Source organism: Bombina bombina, chromosome 3, assembly GCF_027579735.1.
Source record: "Bombina bombina isolate aBomBom1 chromosome 3, aBomBom1.pri, whole genome shotgun sequence".
Classification (NCBI taxonomy): Eukaryota; Metazoa; Chordata; class Amphibia; order Anura; family Bombinatoridae; genus Bombina; species Bombina bombina.
In genome coordinates, this window is record NC_069501.1 from 1237174387 (window position 1) to 1237194459 (window position 20073).

At 40.1% G+C, this 20073-nt stretch overlaps 1 protein-coding gene across 4 annotated transcripts in view; it reads left to right on the plus strand.

Annotated features, from left to right (window-relative positions):
* The window catches only part of PPME1 (protein phosphatase methylesterase 1), a 188222-nt gene that overhangs the window by 22812 nt on the left and 145337 nt on the right, over positions 1 to 20073 (plus strand). For all 4 annotated transcript variants that reach the window (XM_053708738.1, XM_053708740.1, XM_053708739.1 and 1 more), the window contains exons 4-5: positions 7316 to 7408; positions 17956 to 18013. In XM_053708738.1, coding sequence (XP_053564713.1) covers positions 7316 to 7408; positions 17956 to 18013 — 151 coding nt within the window. The remainder of the gene's footprint in view (positions 1 to 7315; positions 7409 to 17955; positions 18014 to 20073) is intronic.

Here is a 20073-nt window from a genome sequence, read left to right on the forward strand (position 1 = left end):
CTGTTGGGGAGGAGTTATATCCCAGAAGTAATGATGACCCGTGGACTGATCACACAACAGAAGAAAGGAATTTATCAGGTAAGCATAAATTATGTTTTTCTGTGACACTCTAAGCTATGGTTGGGCACTTTGTTTATAAAGTTCTAAATATATGTATTCAAACATTTATTTGCCTTGACTCAGAATGTTCAACATTCCTTATTTTCAGACAGTCAGTTTCATATTTGGGATAATGCATTTGAATCAAACATTTTTTTCTTACCTTAAAAATTTGACTCTTTTTTTCCCTGTGGGCTGTTAGGCTCGCGGGGGCTGAAAATGCTTAATTTTATTGCGTCATTCTTGGCGCGGACTTTTTTGGCGCAAAAAAATATGGGCGTCGCTTTTGTCTCCACATTATTTAAGTCTCATTTCTTTCATGTAATTAGCAGGAGTCCATGAGCTAGTGACGTATGGGATATACATTCCTACCAGGAGGGGCAAAGTTTCCCAAACCTCAAAATGCCTATAAATACACCCCTCACCACACCCAAAATTCAGTTTTACAAACTTTGCCTCCGATGGAGGTGGTGAAGTAAGTTTGTGCTAGATTCTACGTTGATATGCGCTCCGCAGCAAGTTGGAGCCCGGTTTTCCTCTCAGCGTGCAGTGAATGTCAGAGGGATGTGAGGAGAGTATTGCCTATTTGAATGCAGTGATCTCCTTCTAAGGGGTCTATTTCATAGGTTCTCTGTTATCGGTCGTAGAGATTCATCTCTTACCTCCCTTTTCAGATCGACGATATACTCTTATATATACCATTACCTCTGCTGATTCTCGTTTCAGTACTGGTTTGGCTATCTGCTATATGTAGATGAGTGTCCTGGGGTAAGTAAGTCTTATTTTCTGTGACACTCCTAGCTATGGTTGAGCACTTTGTTTATAAAGTTCTAAATATATGTATTCAAACATTTATTTGCCTTGACTCAGAATGTTCAACTTTCCTTATTTTCAGACAGTCATTTTCATATTTGGGATAATGCATTTTAATTTAACATTTTTCTTACCTTAAAATTTGACTTTTTCCCTGTGGGCTGTTAGGCTCGCGGGGGCTGAAAATGCTTCATTTTATTGCGTCATTCTTGGCGCGGACTTTTTTTGGCGCAAAAATTCTATTTCCGTTTCCGGCGTCATACGTGTCGCCGGAAGTTGCGTCATTTTTTGACGTTATTTTGCGCCAAAAATGTCGGCGTTCCGGATGTGGCGTCATTTTGGCGCCAAAAAGCATTTAGGCGCCAAATAATGTGGGCGTCTTATTTGGCGCGAAAAAATATGGGCGTCACTTTTGTCTCCACATTATTTAAGTCTCATTTTTTATTGCTTCTGGTTGCTAGAAGCTTGTTCTTTGGCATTTTTCCCCATTCCTGAAACTGTCATTTAAGGAATTTGATCAATTTTGCTTTATATATATGTTGTTTTTTCTCTTACATATTGCAAGATGTCTCACGTTGCATCTGAGTCAGAAGATACTACAGGAAAATCGCTGTCAAGTGCTGAATCTACCAAAGCTAAGTGTATCTGCTGTAAACTTTTGGTAGCTATTCCTCCAGCTGTTGTTTGTATTGATTGTCATGACAAACTTGTTAAAGCAGATAATATTTCCTTTAGTAAAGTACCATTGCCTGTTGCAGTTCCTTCAACATCTAAGGTGCAGAATGTTCCTGATAATATAAGAGATTTTGTTTCTGAATCCATAAAGAAGGCTATGTCTGTTATTTCTCCTTCTAGTAAACGTAAAAAATCTTTTAAAACTTCTCTCCCTACAGATGAATTTTTAACTGAACATCATCATTCTGATTCTGATGATTCCTCTGGTTCAGAGGATTCTGTCTCAGAGGTTGATGCTGATAAATCTTCATATTTATTTAAAATGGAATTTATTCGTTCTTTACTTAAAGAAGTCCTAATTGCTTTAGAAATAGAGGATTCTGGTCCTCTTGATACTAAATCTAAACGTTTAAATAAGGTTTTTAAATCTCCTGTAGTTATTCCAGAAGTTTTTCCTGTCCCTGATGCTATTTCTGCAGTAATTTCCAAAGAATGGGATAATTTGGGTAATTCATTTACTCCTTCTAAACGTTTTAAGCAATTATATCCTGTGCCGTCTGACAGATTAGTATTTTGGGACAAGATCCCTAAAGTTGATGGGGCTATTTCTACCCTTGCTAAACGTACTACTATTCCTACGTCAGATGGTACTTCGTTTTAGGATCCTCTAGATAGGAAAATTGAGTCCTTTCTAAGAAAAGCTTATCTGTGTTCAGGTAATCTTCTTAGACCTGCTATATCTTTGGCTGATATTGCTGCAGCTTCAACTTTTTGGTTGGAAACTTTAGCGCAACAAGTAACACATCGTGATTCTCATGATATTATTATTCTTCTTCAACATGCTAATAATTTTATCTGTGATGCCATTTTTGATATTATCAGAGTTGATGTCAGGTTTATGTCTCTAGCTATTTTAGCTAGAAGAGCTTTATGGCTTAAAACTTGGAATGCTGATATGGCTTCTAAATCAACTTTACTTTCCATTTCTTTCCAGGGTAACAAATTATTTGGTTCTCAGTTGGATTCCATTATTTCAACTGTTACTGGTGGGAAAGGAACTTTTTTACCACAGGATAAAAAATCTAAAGGTAAAACCAGGGCTAATAATCGTTTTCGTTCCTTTCGTTTCAACAACGAACAAAAGCCTGATCCTTCATCCTCAGGAGCAGTTTCAGTTTGGAGACCATCTCCAGTCTGGAATAAATCCAAGCCAGCTAGAAAGGCAAAGCCTGCTTCTAAGTCCACATGAAGGTGCGGCCCTCATTCCAGCTCAGCTGGTAGGTCGGCAGGTTACGTTTTTTCAAGGAAATTTGGATCAATTCTGTTCACAATCTTTGGATTCAGAACATTGTTTCAGAAGGGTACAGAATTGGTTTCAAGATGAGACCTCCTGCAAAGAGATTTTTTCTTTCCCGTGTCCCAGTAAATCCAGTGAAAGCTCAAGCATTTCTGAATTGTGTTTCAGATCTAGAGTTGGCTGGAGTAATTATGCCAGTTCCAGTTTCGGAACAGGGGATGGGGTTTTATTCAAATCTCTTCATTGTACCAAAGAAGGAGAATTCCTTCAGACCAGTTCTGGATCTAAAAATATTGAATCGTTATGTAAGGATACCAACGTTCAAAATGGTAACTGTAAGGACTATCTTGCCTTTGTTCAGCAAGGGCATTATATGTCCACAATAGATTTACAGGATGCATATCTGCATATTCCGATTCATCCAGATCATTATCAGTTCCTGAGATTCTCTTTTCTGGACAAGCATTACCAGTTTGTGGCTCTGCCGTTTGGCCTAGCTACAGCTCCAAGAATTTTTACAAAGGTTCTCGGTGCCCTTCTGTCTGTAATCAGAGAACAGGGTATTGTGGTATTTCCTTATTTGGACGATATCTTGGTACTTGCTCAGTCTTTACATTTAGCAGAATCTCATACGAATCGACTTGTGGTGTTTCTTCAAAATCATGGTTGGAGGATCAATTTACCAAAAAGTTCATTGATTCCTCAGACAAGGGTAACCTTTCTGGGTTTCCAGATAGATTCAGTGTCCATGACTCTGTCTTTGACAGACAAGAGACGTCTAAAATTGATTTCAGCTTGTCGAAATCTTCAGTCACAATCATTCCCTTCGGTAGCCTTATGCATGGAAATTCTAGGTCTTATGACTGCTGCATCGGACGCGATCCCCTTTGCTCGTTTTCACATGCGACCTCTTCAGCTCTGTATGCTGAATCAATGGTGCAAGGATTACACAAAGATATCTCAATTAATATCTTTAAAACCGATTGTACGACACTCTCTAACGTGGTGGACAGATCACCATCGTTTAATTCAGGGGGCTTCTTTTGTGCTTCCGACCTGGACTGTAATTTCAACAGATGCAAGTCTCATAGGTTGGGGAGCAGTGTGGGGATCTCTGATAGCACAAGGAGTTTGGGAATCTCAGGAGGTGAGATTACCGATCAATATTTTGGAACTCCGTGCAATTTTCAGAGCTCTTCAGTTTTGGCCTCTTCTGAAGAGAGAATCGTTCATTTGTTTTCAGACAGACAATGTCACAACTGTGGCATACATCAATCATCAAGGAGGGACTCACAGTCCTCTGGCTATGAAAGAAGTATCTCAAATTCTGGTTTGGGCGGAATCCAGCTCCTGTCTAATCTCTGCGGTTCATATCCCAGGTATAGACAATTGGGAAGCGGATTATCTCAGTCGCCAAACGTTGCATCCGGGCGAATGGTCTCTTCACCCAGAGGTATTTCTTCAGATTGTTCAAATGTGGGAACTTCCAGAAATAGATCTGATGGCGTCTCATCTAAACAAGAAACTTCCCAGGTATCTGTCCAGATCCCGGGATCCTCAGGCGGAGGCAGTGGATGCATTATCACTTCCTTGGAAGTATCATCCTGCCTATATCTTTCCGCCTCTAGTTCTTCTTCCAAGAGTAATCTCCAAGATTCTGAAGGAATGCTCGTTTGTTCTGCTGGTAGCTCCGGCATGGCCTCACAGGTTTTGGTATGCGGATCTTGTCCGGATGGCCTCTTGCCAACCGTGGACTCTTCCGTTAAGACCAGACCTTCTGTCGCAAGGTCCTTTTTTCCATCAGGATCTCAAATCCTTAAATTTAAAGGTATGGAGATTGAACGCTTGATTCTTGGTCAAAGAGGTTTCTCTGACTCTGTGATTAATACTATGTTACAGGCGCGTAAATCTGTATCTAGAGAGATATATTATAGAGTCTGGAAGACCTATATTTCTTGGTGTCTTTCTCATCATTTTTCTTGGCATTCTTTTAGAATACCGAGAATTTTACAGTTTCTTCAGGATGGTTTAGATAAGGGTTTGTCCACAAGTTCCTTGAAAGGTCAAATCTCTGCTCTTTCTGTTCTTTTTCACAGAAAGATTGCTATTCTTCCTGATATTCATTGTTTTGTTCAAGCTTTGGTTCGTATAAAACCTGTCATTAAGTCAATTTCTCCTCCTTGGAGTTTGAATTTGGTTCTGGGGGCTCTTCAAGCTCCTCCGTTTGAACCTATGCATTCATTGGACATTAAATTACTTTCTTGGAAAGTTTTGTTCCTTTTGGCAATCTCTCTTCTACCAGAAGAGTTTCTGAATTATCTGCTCTTTCTTGTGAGTCTCCTTTTCTGATTTTTCATCAGGATAAGGCGGTGTTGCGAACTTCTTTTGAATTTTTACCTAAAGTTGTGAATTCCAACAACATTAGTAGAGAAATTGTGGTTCCTTCATTATGTCCTAATCCTAAGAATTCTAAGGAGAAATCGTTGCATTCTTTGGATGTTGTTAGAGCTTTGAAATATTATGTTGAAGCTACTAAGTCTTTCCGAAAGACTTCTAGTTTATTTGTTATCTTTTCCGGTTCTAGAAAAGGCCAGAAAGCTTCTGCCATTTCTTTGGCATCTTGGTTGAAATCTTTAATTCATCTTGCCTATGTTGAGTCGGGTAAAACTCCGCCTCAGAGGATCACTGCTCATTCTACTAGGTCAGTTTCTACTTCCTGGGCGTTTAGGAATGAAGCTTCGATTGATCAGATTTGCAAAGCAGCAACTTGGTCCTCTTTGCATACTTTTACTAAATTCTACCATTTTGATGTATTTTCTTCTTCTGAAGCAGTTTTTGGTAGAAAAGTACTTCAGGCAGCGGTTTCAGTTTGAATCTTCTGCTTATGTTTTTCATTAAACTTTATTTTGGGTGTGGATTATTTTCAGCAGGAATTGGCTGTCTTTATTTTATCCCTCCCTCTCTAGTGACTCTTGTGTGGAAAGATCCACATCTTGGGTAGTCATTATCCCATACGTCACTAGCTCATGGACTCTTGCTAATTACATGAAAGAAAACATAATTTATGTAAGAACTTACCTGATAAATTCATTTCTTTCATATTAGCAAGAGTCCATGAGGCCCGCCCTTTTTTTGTGTTGGTTATGATTTTTGTATAAAGCACAATTATTCCAATTCCTTATTTTATATGCTTTCGCACTTTTTTATCACCCCACTTCTTGGCTATTCGTTAAACTGAATTGTGGGTGTGGTGAGGGGTGTATTTATAGGCATTTTGAGGTTTGGGAAACTTTGCCCCTCCTGGTAGGAATGTATATCCCATACGTCACTAGCTCATGGACTCTTGCTAATATGAAAGAAATTAATTTATCAGGTAAGTTCTTACATAAATTATGTTATTCTGTTGAGTAAAAAATATCAATGTGTAAAGGTGTCTTTTACAATTAGCATGGGTTGAGTAGTATTACAGCACATGTGCCTCCCATCATTGAATTGCCATAGAGCCTACAACAGAATAGCTGTAGTGTTCTCTGCTAGCTGTGTGTAGAATAAACCGTATAATGGCTGGTTGTCAAAAATGCCAAGATCAAGGGGCTATTGTGGAGAGAGGGAAACACGTACCCATTGGGGTGCAAAAGCTACCTTTTAGACTTGGTAAAAAAAAAAAAAAAAGGAAAACAACTATGTATAATAATTTGCAAGAATTTGAACCGTTAACACTCCCTTTTAGCATGGATTCTATCTTCAAAATTCAGTAACAAGTGAAACAACTTCATTATAGTTATCCTATAATTCTGATTCGCTTAAATAAATCGCAGTTAATTAGCACCAGAGGACAGCTAAGGAATCTGACATTTGTCTTACTGGAGATTCTTAAAGTTCTAGGCAAATCTAATGGTCTTTTGCAAAAGCTGAAGTTTCATATCTCACATCTCATTTGCTTTCCGTTCAGTGTTTATCAGTAGAAAAGACAGAGAGAGTAATTTTAAAGGGACATGAAACCCCAAACATTTCTTTCATGATTCAGATACAGCATACAATTTTAAACAACTTTCCCATTTACTTTTATTATCTAATTTGCTTAATCTCTTGGTATCCTTTGTTGAAAAGCATACCTAGGTAGCTGTTCAGCTAGCTCCCAGTAGTTCATTACTGCTCTTTCAATAAAGGATACAAAGAGAATGAAGCAAAATTGATAATCAAATTGAATTGGAAAGTTTATTGTAGTTGTATGCCCTATCTAAATCATGAAAGAAAATGTTTGGGTTTGATGTCCCTTTAAGAAATTTGCCTCTAACCTCCATGGAAGTTATATAATTTTTTAAAAAATTTTTTTTTAATTGGGAACACACCGCAAAATAAAGAAATATAATCATCATGTATGATTTTGATGACCTTCAGATGATTTTTTTGATCCTTAACTGTCCATACAGTTTTCGCATTTACAGGAGTGGGTCCGAGGGACCGGTCTTACTGCTTTTACATGGTGGGGGTCATTCTGCTCTATCCTGGGCTGTGTTTACAGTAAGTTTTCTAAGATTTGAATATATTGGGTCCAGACCAAGATGCACAAGAAACCTCAACCAATCAGAAACTGTTTTGCTGGTGTGATGCTGTAAATTTAAAATAATTAAAAACCTACAACGTATGCCACTTACTAGATGGATTCAAGTTACTAATTTATTTTTAAAGACACGATGAGTCCACGGATCATCATCCTTACTTATGGGATATACACCTCCTGGTCAGCAGGAGGAGGAAAAGAGCACCACAGCAGAGCTGTTAAATAGCTCCTCCCTTCCCTCCCACCCCAGTCATTCTCTTTGCCTACGTTAGTGATAGGAAGAGGTAAAGTGAGGTGTTAGATTAGATTCTTCAATCAAGAGTTTTTTATTTCTAAAGTAGTGCAAGATTGTGCTTCTTTGTTCTAGGGTGTAGCCGTAGTCCAGATCAGTCTCTTCAGTAGAGCTTTTGGTGGCTTTAGAGCAATGGGAACTTGTGGGACATAATTCTCACTGCGCCTCCCATATAGTTATGCTGCCCTAATCCTAATAGTCTAAGCAATTGTTAACTCAGGCTTCATCATCTTCCACAGGGCTATGGGAGGGAGAGGACCTCTTAAACCTGCTTGACTGTCCTGCTGTCGGGCAGATTAACCTCTTAAGGACATATGACGGAATTTTTCCGTCATAAAACAATTGAGCAAACTGAAAGCTGTGTTCTTAAAGGGTTAAGGTAAGTGGTGACTTTTTTTATTCTGAGAATAACAGGAAAAAGACTCAGAGGAAAGTGAGCACTTTGTTATTTCATTCGAGGCTCAATATGGGGCTCTTTATTATGGGACTCATACTCTCTGTGTATAGAGGGTTCAATGTTTAATGACAGTTTATGTACTGGGGCTGGGGATTAAGCCTTTTTCCCTATCGGTTTATTTTTGCTAAAATGAAAGCCGGTCTGTTTGAGTGTGTTACTAACGCCCACGGTGGGCGGGGCTACCTTTTGCACGCTTTCTAATTACGCTGCGCAGTGGGGGGTTTGGCTAGTGCACGGGGCTGTTCTGGATTTGCTGTGGGGCTCCATTTTATTCCCTTTTCATCGGGACAATGATTACTTCAGAGTTGCATTGGAACCGCATGTCAGTAGAGCAAGCGGTTTGTAACAGTGTGGAAGCAATCCTCTCCTGCAGTGCTGGACTTAGCTGGAGAATCAGTTGGCAGCTAGGTGCTTCAGCAGAGCTGCTGAGGCGTAGAGGTGTAGGAAGTGTTTAGGTTGCTTATTTCAGTATACGTTTTTTTTCTTTCTTTTTTTTTTTTTTTTTTTTAAGGAAAATAGTTTGCTTTTAACATTTAAAGTCACAGTATCACTTTTTTATCATTACAAATAAAGTTATCTGTATAAATTTATTTTCTTTAGAGTCAGTTGTTTTTCTTACAGTAAAAAACGTTTGCTTTTTAAAAGAATTTAAAGGGCCAGTAGCAGTTTATTTATAAAATGTTTTTATTTTTTTTTCTGTGCTTCAGTATGGACATAGGAGCCGTGCAAGATGTTACTTGCTCCATGTGTTTGGATGCCAATGTGGAACCACCAATTCCTTTTTGTCCCCATGTATTGAGAGGGCTTTAAGTTATAGAGAGAAGATTTTTCATGAGCAAATTTTTTCTAAAGCAGATGCTTCTCAGGAGTCTAATGACGAGGTTCAGAGTATGCCGCAGCTTTCTCCCCAAGCGTCTCAAACTTTAACGCCCGCACAAGCAGTGCCCTGTACTTCTGCTCTAGCACCTGCTGGAGTTACTTTAAAAGACATAGCTGCGTTTATGTCTTCCACAATTTCTGATGCGTTGTCTGCTTTTCCTATGCTACAAGGCAAGCGTAAGAGGAAAGACAACCATGTTATCAGTGAGGTTTCTGATGCCATGGTGGCAGTCTCAGAGGTACCCTCCCAGGGAACTGAGATGGAGGGTATAGAGGTTCTATCAGAAGGCGAGATTTCAGACTCAGAGAGTTCATTGCCTTTAGCCGATTCAGAGTTTGTCTCAGATTTAAACTAGAACACCTCCGCCTGTTACTCGGGGAGGTGTTGGTTACCTTAGACAACTGTGATTCCTCCTGCGAAGGCAAGTAAATTGGACAGATATTTCGAAGTTCCTACTTACTCGGATGTTTTTTCCAGTTCCTAAGCGAGCTTTGGAGATTGTTTCTAAGGAATGGGAGAGACCAGGCATTCCCTTCTCTCCGTCTCCTATTTTCAAAAAGATGTTTCCTATAGCTGACGCTGTCAAGGAAGCTTAGCAATCGGTTCCTAAGGTGGAAGGGTCTATCTCCACTTTAGCCAAGCAAACTTCTTTTCCTATTGAGGATAGTTGTGCCTTTTTAAAGATCCCATGGACAAGAAGTTGGAGGGTCTATTTGAAAAGATTTATGTTCACCAGGGTCTGCTATTGCAGCCGGCTGCGTGCATTGCTACTGTCACTAGTACGGCAGCTTATTGGTTTGATGCTCTGTCCGAGTCTCTTAAGACTGAGACTTCTTTAGAGGAGATTCAAGATAGGATTAAAGCTCTGAAGTTAGCCAATGCTTTTATTACGGATTCTTCTCTGCAAATTACTAAATTGGCAGCTAAGAGTTCAGGATTCTCTATCCTAGCCCGCAGAGCCTTATGGTTAAAACCTTGGTCTGCGGACGTGTCATACAAGTCTAAGCTTCTAGCAATTCCTTACAAGGGAAAGACCTTGTTTGGACCTGTCCTGAAGGAAATTATCTCTGATATCACAGGAGGTAAGGGTCATCTCCTTCCTCAGGATAAGGGAAGTAAGCAAAAAGGACGACAAAGTAATTTTCGTTCCTTTCGCAATTTCAAGGAAAATTCTTTCTCTTCCTCCTCTAAACAGGAAGGAAACTATTCGCAATCTAAGCCTACTTGTAGACCCAACCAGCCTTGGAACAAGGGTAAACAGTTTCAAGAAGCCTGCTGCTGAATCCAAAACAGCATGAAGGGCATGCCCCTGATCCGGGACTGGAACTGGTAGGGGGCAGACTTTCTTTCTTCGTTCAGGCTTGGGTGCGAGATGTTCAGGATCCCTGGGCTATAGAAATAGTGTCTCAGGGATACAAACTGGAGTTTCCTCCCAGAGTAAGATTTCTTTTTTCAAGATTATCTGCAAACCAGATAAAAAGAGAGGCATTCTTACATTGTGTAAGAGACCTCTCCTCCCTGGGAGTAATTATTCCCGTTCCTGTACAGGAACACGGGCAGGGTTTTTATTCAAATCTGTTTGTAGTTCCCAAGAAGGAGGGAACTTTCAGATCTATTTTAGACCTCAAGAGTCTAAACAAGTTTCTCAGAGTTCCATCTTTCAAAATGGAAACTATTCATACCATTCTTCCATTGATCCAGGAGGGTCAATTTATGACGACAGTGGACTTAAAGGATGCATATCTACATGTTCCTATCCACAGAGATCATCACAAGTTCCTAAGGTTTGCCTTTCTGGACAAACACTTTCAGTTCGTGGCTCTTCCTTTCGGGCTGGCCACGGCACTCAGAATTTTCACAAAGGTTCTGGGGTCTCTGCTGGCGGTTCTAAGATCGCGGGGCATTGCGGTGGCGTCTTATCTGGACTATATTCTAATCCAGGCACCATCTTGTCAACAAGCAAGATCTCATACTGACGTTGTGCTATCCTTCCTGAGAACACACGGGTGGAAGGTAAATCTGGAAAAGAGTTCCTTAATCCCGAAGACAAGGGTGACTTTCTTGGGAACTCTAATCAATTCTATATCTATGAGGATTTTTTTTGACAGAGGTCAGGAAATCAAAGATTCTAGATACCTGTCGAGTCCTTCAGTCCACTCTTCGGCCGTCAGTGGCTCAGTGCATGGAAGTAATCGGACTGATGGTAGCGGCAATCGACATCATCCCATTTGCTCGGTTCCGCCTCTGCAGTTAAACATGCTCAGGCAGTGGAATGGAGATTATGCAGATTTGTCTCCTCGAATAACCTTGGAACAGGAGACAAGGGACTCTCTTCAATGGTGGTTGTCTCTGGATCATCTATCCCAGGGAACCTGCTTTCGCAGACCGTCATGGGTGATTGTGACAAGACGCCAGCCTTCTAGGATGGGGAACTGTCTGGGGTTCCCTAAAGGCTCAGGGAGTATGGACTCAGGCAGAGTCTGTTCTTCCTATAAACATCCTGGAACTAAGAGCAATCTTCAATGCTCTTCTGGCCTGGCCTCAGTTGGCTTCGGCCCAGTTCATCAGATTCCAGTTGGACAACATAACGACACTGGCTTACATCAATCATCAGAAAGGAACGAGGAGTTCCTTAGCGATGACCAAGGTAGCCAAGATAATCCGGTGGGCGGAGGGCCATTCTTGCCATCTGTCAGCGATCCACATCCCAGGGGTGGACAACTGGGAGGCGGACTTTCTGAGCAGGCAGACGTTTCATCCGGGAGAGTGGGAACTCCATCTGGAAGTATTCTCCAACCTGATTCTCAAATGGGGTCGGCCGGAGTTAGATCTCATGGCATCTCGTCAGAATGCCAAGCTCTCGAGATACGGTTTGAGGTCCAGGGATCCCCAGGCGGACCTGATAGATGCTCTGGCAGTTCCTTGGTCCTTCAGCCTAGCATACCTATTTCCCCCGTTTGCACTTCTTCCTCGGGTCATTGCTCGAATCAAACAGGAGAAGGCATCAGTGATCCTCATTGCCCCTGCTTGGCCTCGCAGGATTTGGTATGCCGATCTGGTAGACATGTCATCTCTGCCACCTTGGAGACTTCCATTGAGGAAGGATCTTCTCATTCAAGGGCCCTTTCTTCACCCAAATCTAGTTTCTTTGAAGCTGACTGCTTGGAGATTGAACGCTTAATCCTATCCAAGCGGGGTTTTTCTGATTCGGTCATAGACCTTGATTCAGGCGTGTAAGCCTGTACGATTTACCATAAGATATGGCGTGAATATCTCTATTGGTGTGAATCCAAGGTCTACTCATGGAGTAGAGTTAGGATTCCCAGAATTTTGTCTTTTCTCCAAAAAGGTTTGGAGAAGGGTTTATCGACAAGTTCCCTAAAGGGTCAGATCTCTGCCTTATCTATTTTGTTACACAAACGTCTGGCAGATGTCCCAGATGTTCAACCTTTTTGTCAGGCCTTGGTTAGGATCAGGCCTGTGTTCAAACCAGTTATTCCTCCATGGAGTCTGAATTTAGTTCTTAAAGTTCTTCAAGGGGCACCGTTTGAACCTATGCATTCCTTAGATATTAAGTTTTTATCTTAGAAAGTTTTATTTCTTGTTGCTATTTCTTCAGCTCGAAGAGTGTCTGAGCTCTTGGCGTTACAATACAATTCGCCTTACCTTATTTTCCATTCAGATGAGGTAGTTTTACGTACTAAACTAGGGTTGCTTCCTAAGGTTGTTTCAGACAGGAACATTAATCAGGAGATTGTTGTTCCTTCCTTGTGTCCTAATCCTTTGGACGTAGTCCGTGCTTTAAAATTTTACTTACAAGCGACTAAGGACTTTCGTCAGTCTTCTTCTTTGTTTGTAATTTTCTCTGGAAAACGTAAGGGTCAGAAAGCTACGGCTACCTCTTTCTTTTTGGCTGAAGAGTATCATCCGTTTTGCATATGAGACTGTTGGACAGCAGCATCCTGAGAGGCTTACGGCTCATTCCACTAGGGCTGTTGCTTCCTCATGGGCATTCAAAAATGAAGCTTCTGTTGAACAGATTTGCAAGGCTGCAACTTGGTCCTCTCTTCACACTTTTTCTAAATTTTACAAATGTGATACTTTTGCCTCGGCTGAGGCTGCTTTTGGGAGAAAGGTTCTTCAAGCAGTGGTGCCTTCCGTTTAGGTTCCCTGTTCCTTATCATCCTTGTACTCTAGCTTGGTTATTGTATCCCATAAGTAAGGATGATGATCTGTGGACTCATCGTGTCTTTAAAAAGAAAAGAAAATTTATGCTTACCTGATAAATTTTGTTTCTTTTTAGACACGATGAGTCCACGGCCCGCCCTGTTCTTTTAGACAGGTTGTTTTTTTATTATAAACTTCAGACACCTCTGCACCTTGGCTTTTCCTTTCTCTTCCTAACTTCGGTCGAATGACTGGAGTGGGAGGGAAGGGAGGAGCTATTTAACAGCTCTGCTGTGGTGCTCTTTGCCTCCTCCTGCTGACCAGGAGGTGTATATCCCATAAGTAAGGATGATGATCCGTGGACTCATCGTGTCTAAAAAGAAACAAATGTATCAGGTAAGCATACATTTTCTTTCTTTCAGCCCACAAACTTGTTTTCTTTTACAAGATACGATGTGTCCACGGATTTCATCTTTGTGGGATTACGCCTCCTGGTCAGCAGGAGGAGGCAAAGAGCACCACAGCAGAGCTGTATATATAGCTCCTCCCCTCCCACTCCAGTCATTCTCTTTGCCTGTGTTAGTGATAGGAAGAGACAAAGTGAGGTGTTAGTTATTGATTCTTCAATCAAGAGTTTATTATTTTTAAAAGTGGTGCCACAGTGTGCTTCTTTGTTCTGGGGTGTAGCCTAGACCAGATCAGTCTGGTCTCTTCTGCGCAGTCTCTTCTGCGCTGGGTTATTCAGCAGAGAGGCTTAGCAAGCAGCTCTACTATGTGATGTCTTCTTTGCTGCGTTAACTAAAGATATGCAGCAGAGAAGCTTCACAAGCACAAAGAACTTTAGAGTTTTTACTAATCCGGATCCTACTACTTATGGTGTTCTATCCGGTGGCAAACGGACTCTTCTAGGATTAGCTGAAGTCTGGAGATTTTTATTATACGTTAAATAAAGCATTGCATTTAAAGATACAGTATCATATATTTTTGATATATCATTTACGGTCACAGTAATTCAATTTGATTTGATAAAGAGTGAATGTGGATGTGACTCGAACGTTATGTTTTTATGCTAATGTGGAGCATGCAAGGATTTTTCTGTTCCCCATGTATTGGGAGTTATCCTTTTTCATATCCAATATTGTCTCAGAAGCTACAAGAAGTGTTCTGACAATGTTTAATATTTTCCGCAGGTTTTTTCTCTGCACTTGTCCTGAGAACTTGGCATCCATTTACCAGGTGCCTTGCTCTTCCTTCACAACCCCCTTTTGAAGATCTCCTGGACATCACTGCCCTTTTGGGTTTTTGGGGAGCGTTGTCGGTTTCTTCCTTGCTGCAGGGAAAGCGCAAGGGGAACTATAAACGTTCAGTGAGCAAGGTTTCTTTCACGGTAGTTGTTATTTCAGGAAAGTACCCAGCAGAAAGGTCGACTCCTCTTCTTTCTCTAAACAGGAAGGAAACTATCTTAGTTCACTTGGAGTCTCAACCAATCTTGGATCAGGTTGAGGCGTTCTTACCTTGTGTAAGAGACCTTTATTACATAAGAGTAATTGGTCCCGTTCCACTAATTGGTCCCATTAGAGTAGGGTTGGGTGTGTGGGTGGTGGGTGTAATGTTGGGGGGGGGTATTGTAATTTTTTTTTACAGGTAAAAGAGCTGATTACTTTGGGGCAATGCCCTGCAAAAGGCCCTTTTAAGGGCTATTTGTAATTTAGTATAGGGTAGGGAATTTTATTATTTTGGGGGGCTTTTTTATTTTATTAGGGGGATTAGATTAGGTGTAATTAGTTTAAAAAAATTGTAATTTTTTTTTATTTTCTGTAATTTAGTGGGTTTTTTTTGTACTTTAGTTTATTTAATTTAATTGTAGGTAATTTAGTTAATTAATTTAATGATAGTGTAGTGTTAGGTGTAATTGTAACTTAGGTTAGGATTTATTTTACATGTAAATTTGAATTTATTTTAGCTAGGTAGTTATTAAATAGTTAATAACTATTTAATAACTATTGTACCTAGTTAAAATAAATACAAAGTTGCCTGTAAAATAAATCTAAACCCTAAGATAGATACAATGTAACTTGGTTATATTGTAGCTATCTTAGGGTTTATTTTATAGGTAAGTATTTAGTTCTAAATAGGAATACAGTAATTTATTTAATTGTAGTAATTTTATTTAGATTTATTTAAATTATATTTACGTTAGAGGGGGTTAGACTTAGGGTTAGACTTAGGTTTAGGGGTTAATAAATTTAATATAGTAGCGGCAACGTTAGGGGCGGCAGATTAGGGGTTAATAAAATGTAACTAGTGTTTGCGAGGCGGGAGTGCGGCGGTTTAGGGGTTAATATATTTTTTACAGTGGCGGCGATGTCTGGTTGGCAGATTAGGGGTTAAAAACTTTATTATAGTATTTGCGATGTGGGGGGGGGCTCGGTTTAGGGGTTAATAGGTAGTTTATGGGTGTTAGTGTACTTTGTAGCACTTTAGTTAAGAGTTTTATGTTACGGCGTTAGCCCATAAAACTCTTTAACTACTGACTTTTAAATGCGGTAGGAGTCTTGGAAGAAGTGAGCGGTAGACCCTCTACTGTCAAGACTCGTAATACCGGCGGCGTTAGGCAAGTCCCATTAAAAAGATAGGATAAGCAATTGACGTAAGGGGATTTGCGGTAAGCTCGAGTCGCGGAAGAAAAGTGAGCGGTACACCTGTACCTGCCTGACTCGTAATACCAGCGGGCGTTAAAAAGCAGCGTTGGGACCTCTCAATGCTGCTTTTTAAGGCTAACGCAAGACTCGTAATCTAGCCGTTGGTTTTTTCAAGCGAGATTTTTCTAATTCGGTCTTAGATTCTTTAGTCAGGCACGTCAGCCTGTTACTGGGAAAATTTGCTTTAAGATATGGCGTACATATCTATCTTGGTGTGCCTCCAAGGGCTACTCCTGGAGTAGGGTTTGGATTCCCAGGATTTGGTCTTTCTCCAAGACAACTTGGAGAAGGGTTTTCTGCAAGTTCCTTAAAGGGACGAATCTCTGCCTTTTGGCAGAGGTTCCAGCTGTCCGATCTTTTTGTCAGGCTTTGACTAGAATCAGACCTGTGTTTAGACTAATTGCTCCTCCTTGGAGTTTGAAAGTTTTATTTCTGTTTGCAATACTGCAACTTGGGTTGCTATTTCTTTAGTTCGAAGTGTATCTGAGCTTCGGCATTTCAATATTATTCCCCTTACCTTATTTTTCATTCGGATAAGGTGGTGTTACGTCCTAAACCTGGGTTTCTTCCTACGGTTGTTTCATACAGGAATATTAATCAGGAGATTGTCGTTCCTTCCTTGTGTCCTAATCCTTCTCAGAAGAAACGTCTGTTACTCTATTTAGATGTAATTCATGCTTTAAAGTTCTACTTACAAGCGTCTACGGATTTTCGACATTCGTTTTCTTTGTTTGTTGTTTTTTCAGGGAAACGTTGGGGTCAGAAAGCTACGGCTCCCTCTTTCTTTTTGGCTGTTGAGTATCATCCGTGTTGCATGAGAGACTGCTGGACAGCAGCCTTCTGAAGGAAATACTATCATTCCACAGTGATGCTTCTGTTGAACAGATTTGCAAGGCTGCAACTTGGTCTTCTTTTTTTGTAAATTTTTAAATTTTGTTAATTTTGCCTCAGCTGAGGCTATTTTTGGGAGAAGGGTTCTTCAAGCAGTAGTGCCTTCCGTTTAGGTCACCTGTCTTGTCCCTCCCGTTTCATCCGTGTAGCTATAGCTTTGGTATTGTATCCCACAAGTAAGGATGAAATCCGTGGACTCATCGTATCTTTAAAAAGAAAAGGAAATTTATTCTTGCCTGATAAATTTGTTTATTTTACGATACGATGAGTCCACGGCCCACCCTGTTCTTATAAGACAGGTCTTTCATTTTGTTAAACTTCAGTCACCTCTGCACCTTGGCTTTTCCTTTCTCTACCTAACTTCGGTCGAATGACTGGAGTGGGAGGGAAGGGAGGAGCTATATATACAGCTCTGATGTGGTGCTCTTTGCCTCCTCCTGCTGACCAGGAGGCGTAATCCCACAAGTAAGGATGAAATCCGTGGACTCATCGTATCATAAAAGAAACAAATTTATCAGGTAAGAATAAATTTCCTTTTTTTTAATTAATCTTAGAGACCCAATGATCCCTCATTTTTTGAGATGGCCTTGGTTTGGTTTCCTTGTTCTGCTGTTCCTCCTGCCACTGAAAAATGCTACGGTAATCGGGGCCAGCCTAATAACATGTCCAGAAATGTCCAACCACAACTCTGAACTGTCCACCCCGATGGCATCAATAGCGCCCCATGTAGCTGTCCTGCTGAGGCTTTACTCCTAACCTCCTGGTCTCAGATATTAGTTGCAAAATATTATGAATTGATAACTGTCTTTTTGTTAAAATATATAATCCCATTTATGCAGTTAATATATAAAGTAACCCCATTAATATTCTAAAAATACTTGATTTGATTACTGGGGTATTATGTTTTTTTTAAAATTACTTTCTTGGCTAAAGATCTTTGTTTGCTTTTAAAGTGAATTTTGGCCAACATCACAGCTACCACTGCTTCAAAAAATATAAAATGTCTTTTTAAACGCCTCCCACATTATCAACACGATCAAAACATTTATTTTCCTATCATCTTGTTGTTTACATCTGAGACTAATTTGTGCAACCTATGAATTGTTTTGTTTTGACAGAATGAGATAAGCAGCAGAATTCAGTGCAGAGTTGTTGCTGTGGATCAGCGAGGTCATGGTATGTTTTATATGAGCTGTGTACACAGTTTAGGTAGTTGGTAATAAATACAAATGTAAAGTAACATAAACATTTTGTTTTCCAGTCGTCGTATATTCTCTAACTATGAGGGGGTCACATACTGCATATAGTCTAATATTAAAGGGACATTAAATAAATGCTAGATGGAATGATGCATTTAAAGAAAAGATTAGTCTGAGAATAGCATGCAGATGTATTTTTTAAAGTTTCCTTAGATGTTTAAATTTTCACAAATTAAGTGTAAAGGTTTAGTTGTCTATAAAGCAATGGGGGCTGCCATTTTGTAACTTAGGTTACTTTCTCTGATGTGGCCAATTAGGGACAGTTATAAATAGGTCACTAGAGTGTGCAGCCAATGGCTGTGTGGAATATAACAGTGTTCTGCACTTCCATTTCTAACAGGAACTGAAAAGCTCACAGTTTCAGAATGGAATTACAGGAAAAGGGGACAAAATAAATAATAAAAGCATATTGCAGAGTATGTATATATGATTTATCATTTTATATTACCATCGCAAAGTGTTTAATGTCCCTTTAACATGTTTTTGCACTGCAGCCATATGCTGTTGTGTAACATCTAACTGATGCGTTATGTATAATCTTTAGTCTTGCACAATGTTTTAATTGATTGTACTTTGGGTGGTGAATTCAAATAGTTACTTATTCACAATTTCTTTCATGTAATTAGCAAGAGTCCATGAGCTAGTGACGTATGGGATATACATTCCTACCAGGAGGGGCAAAGTTTCCCAAACCTCAAAATGCCTATAAATACACCCCTCACCACACCCACAATTCAGTTTTACAAACTTTGCCTCCGATGGAGGTGGTGAAGTAAGTTTGTGCTAGATTCTACGTTGATATGCGCTCCGCAGCAAGTTGGAGCCCGGTTTTCCTCTCAGCGTGCAGTGAATGTCAGAGGGATGTGAGGAGAGTATTGCCTATTTGAATGCAGTGATCTCCTTCTAAGGGGTCTATTTCATAGGTTCTCTGTTATCGGTCGTAGAGATTCATCTCTTACCTCCCTTTTCAGATCGACGATATACTCTTATATATACCATTACCTCTGCTGATTCTCGTTTCAGTACTGGTTTGGCTATCTGCTATATGTAGATGAGTGTCCTGGGGTAAGTAAGTCTTATTTTCTGTGACACTCCAAGCTATGGTTGGGCACTTTGTTTATAAAGTTCTAAATATATGTATTCAAACATTTATTTGCCTTGACTCAGAATGTTCAACTTTCCTTATTTTCAGACAGTCAGTTTCATATTTGGGATAATGCATTTTGATTTGACCATTTTTTCTTACCTTAAAATTTGACTTTTTCCCTGTGGGCTGTTAGGCTCGCGGGGGCTGAAAATGCTTCATTTTATTGCGTCATTCTTGGCGCGGACTTTTTTGGCGCAAAAATTCTATTTCCGTTTCCGGCGTCATACGTGTCGCCGGAAGTTGCGTCATTCTTTGACGTTATTTCGCGCCAAAAATGTCGGCGTTCCGGATGTGGCGTCATTTTTGGCGCCAAAAAGCATTTAGGCGCCAAATAATGTGGGCGTCTTATTTGGCGCGAAAAAATATGGGCGTCACTTTTGTCTCCACATTATTTAAGTCTCATTTTTTATTGCTTCTGGTTGCTAGAAGCTTGTTCTTTGGCATTCTTTCCCATTCCTGAAACTGTCATTTAAGGAATTTGATCAATTTTGCTTTATATGTTGTTTTTTCTCTTACATATTGCAAGATGTCTCGCGTTGCATCTGAGCCAGAAGATACTACAGGAAAATCGCTGTCAAGTGCTGAATCTACCAAAGCTAAGTGTATCTGCTGTAAACTTTTGGTAGCTATTTCTCCAGCTGTTGTTTGTATTGATTGTCATGACAAACTTGTTAAAGCAGATAATATTTCCTTTAGTAAAGTACCATTGCCTGTTGCAGTTCCCTCAACATCTAAGGTGCAGAATGTTCCTGATAATATAAGAGATTTTGTTTCTGAATCCATAAAGAAGGCTATGTCTGTTATTTCTCCTTCTAGTAAACGTAAAAAAT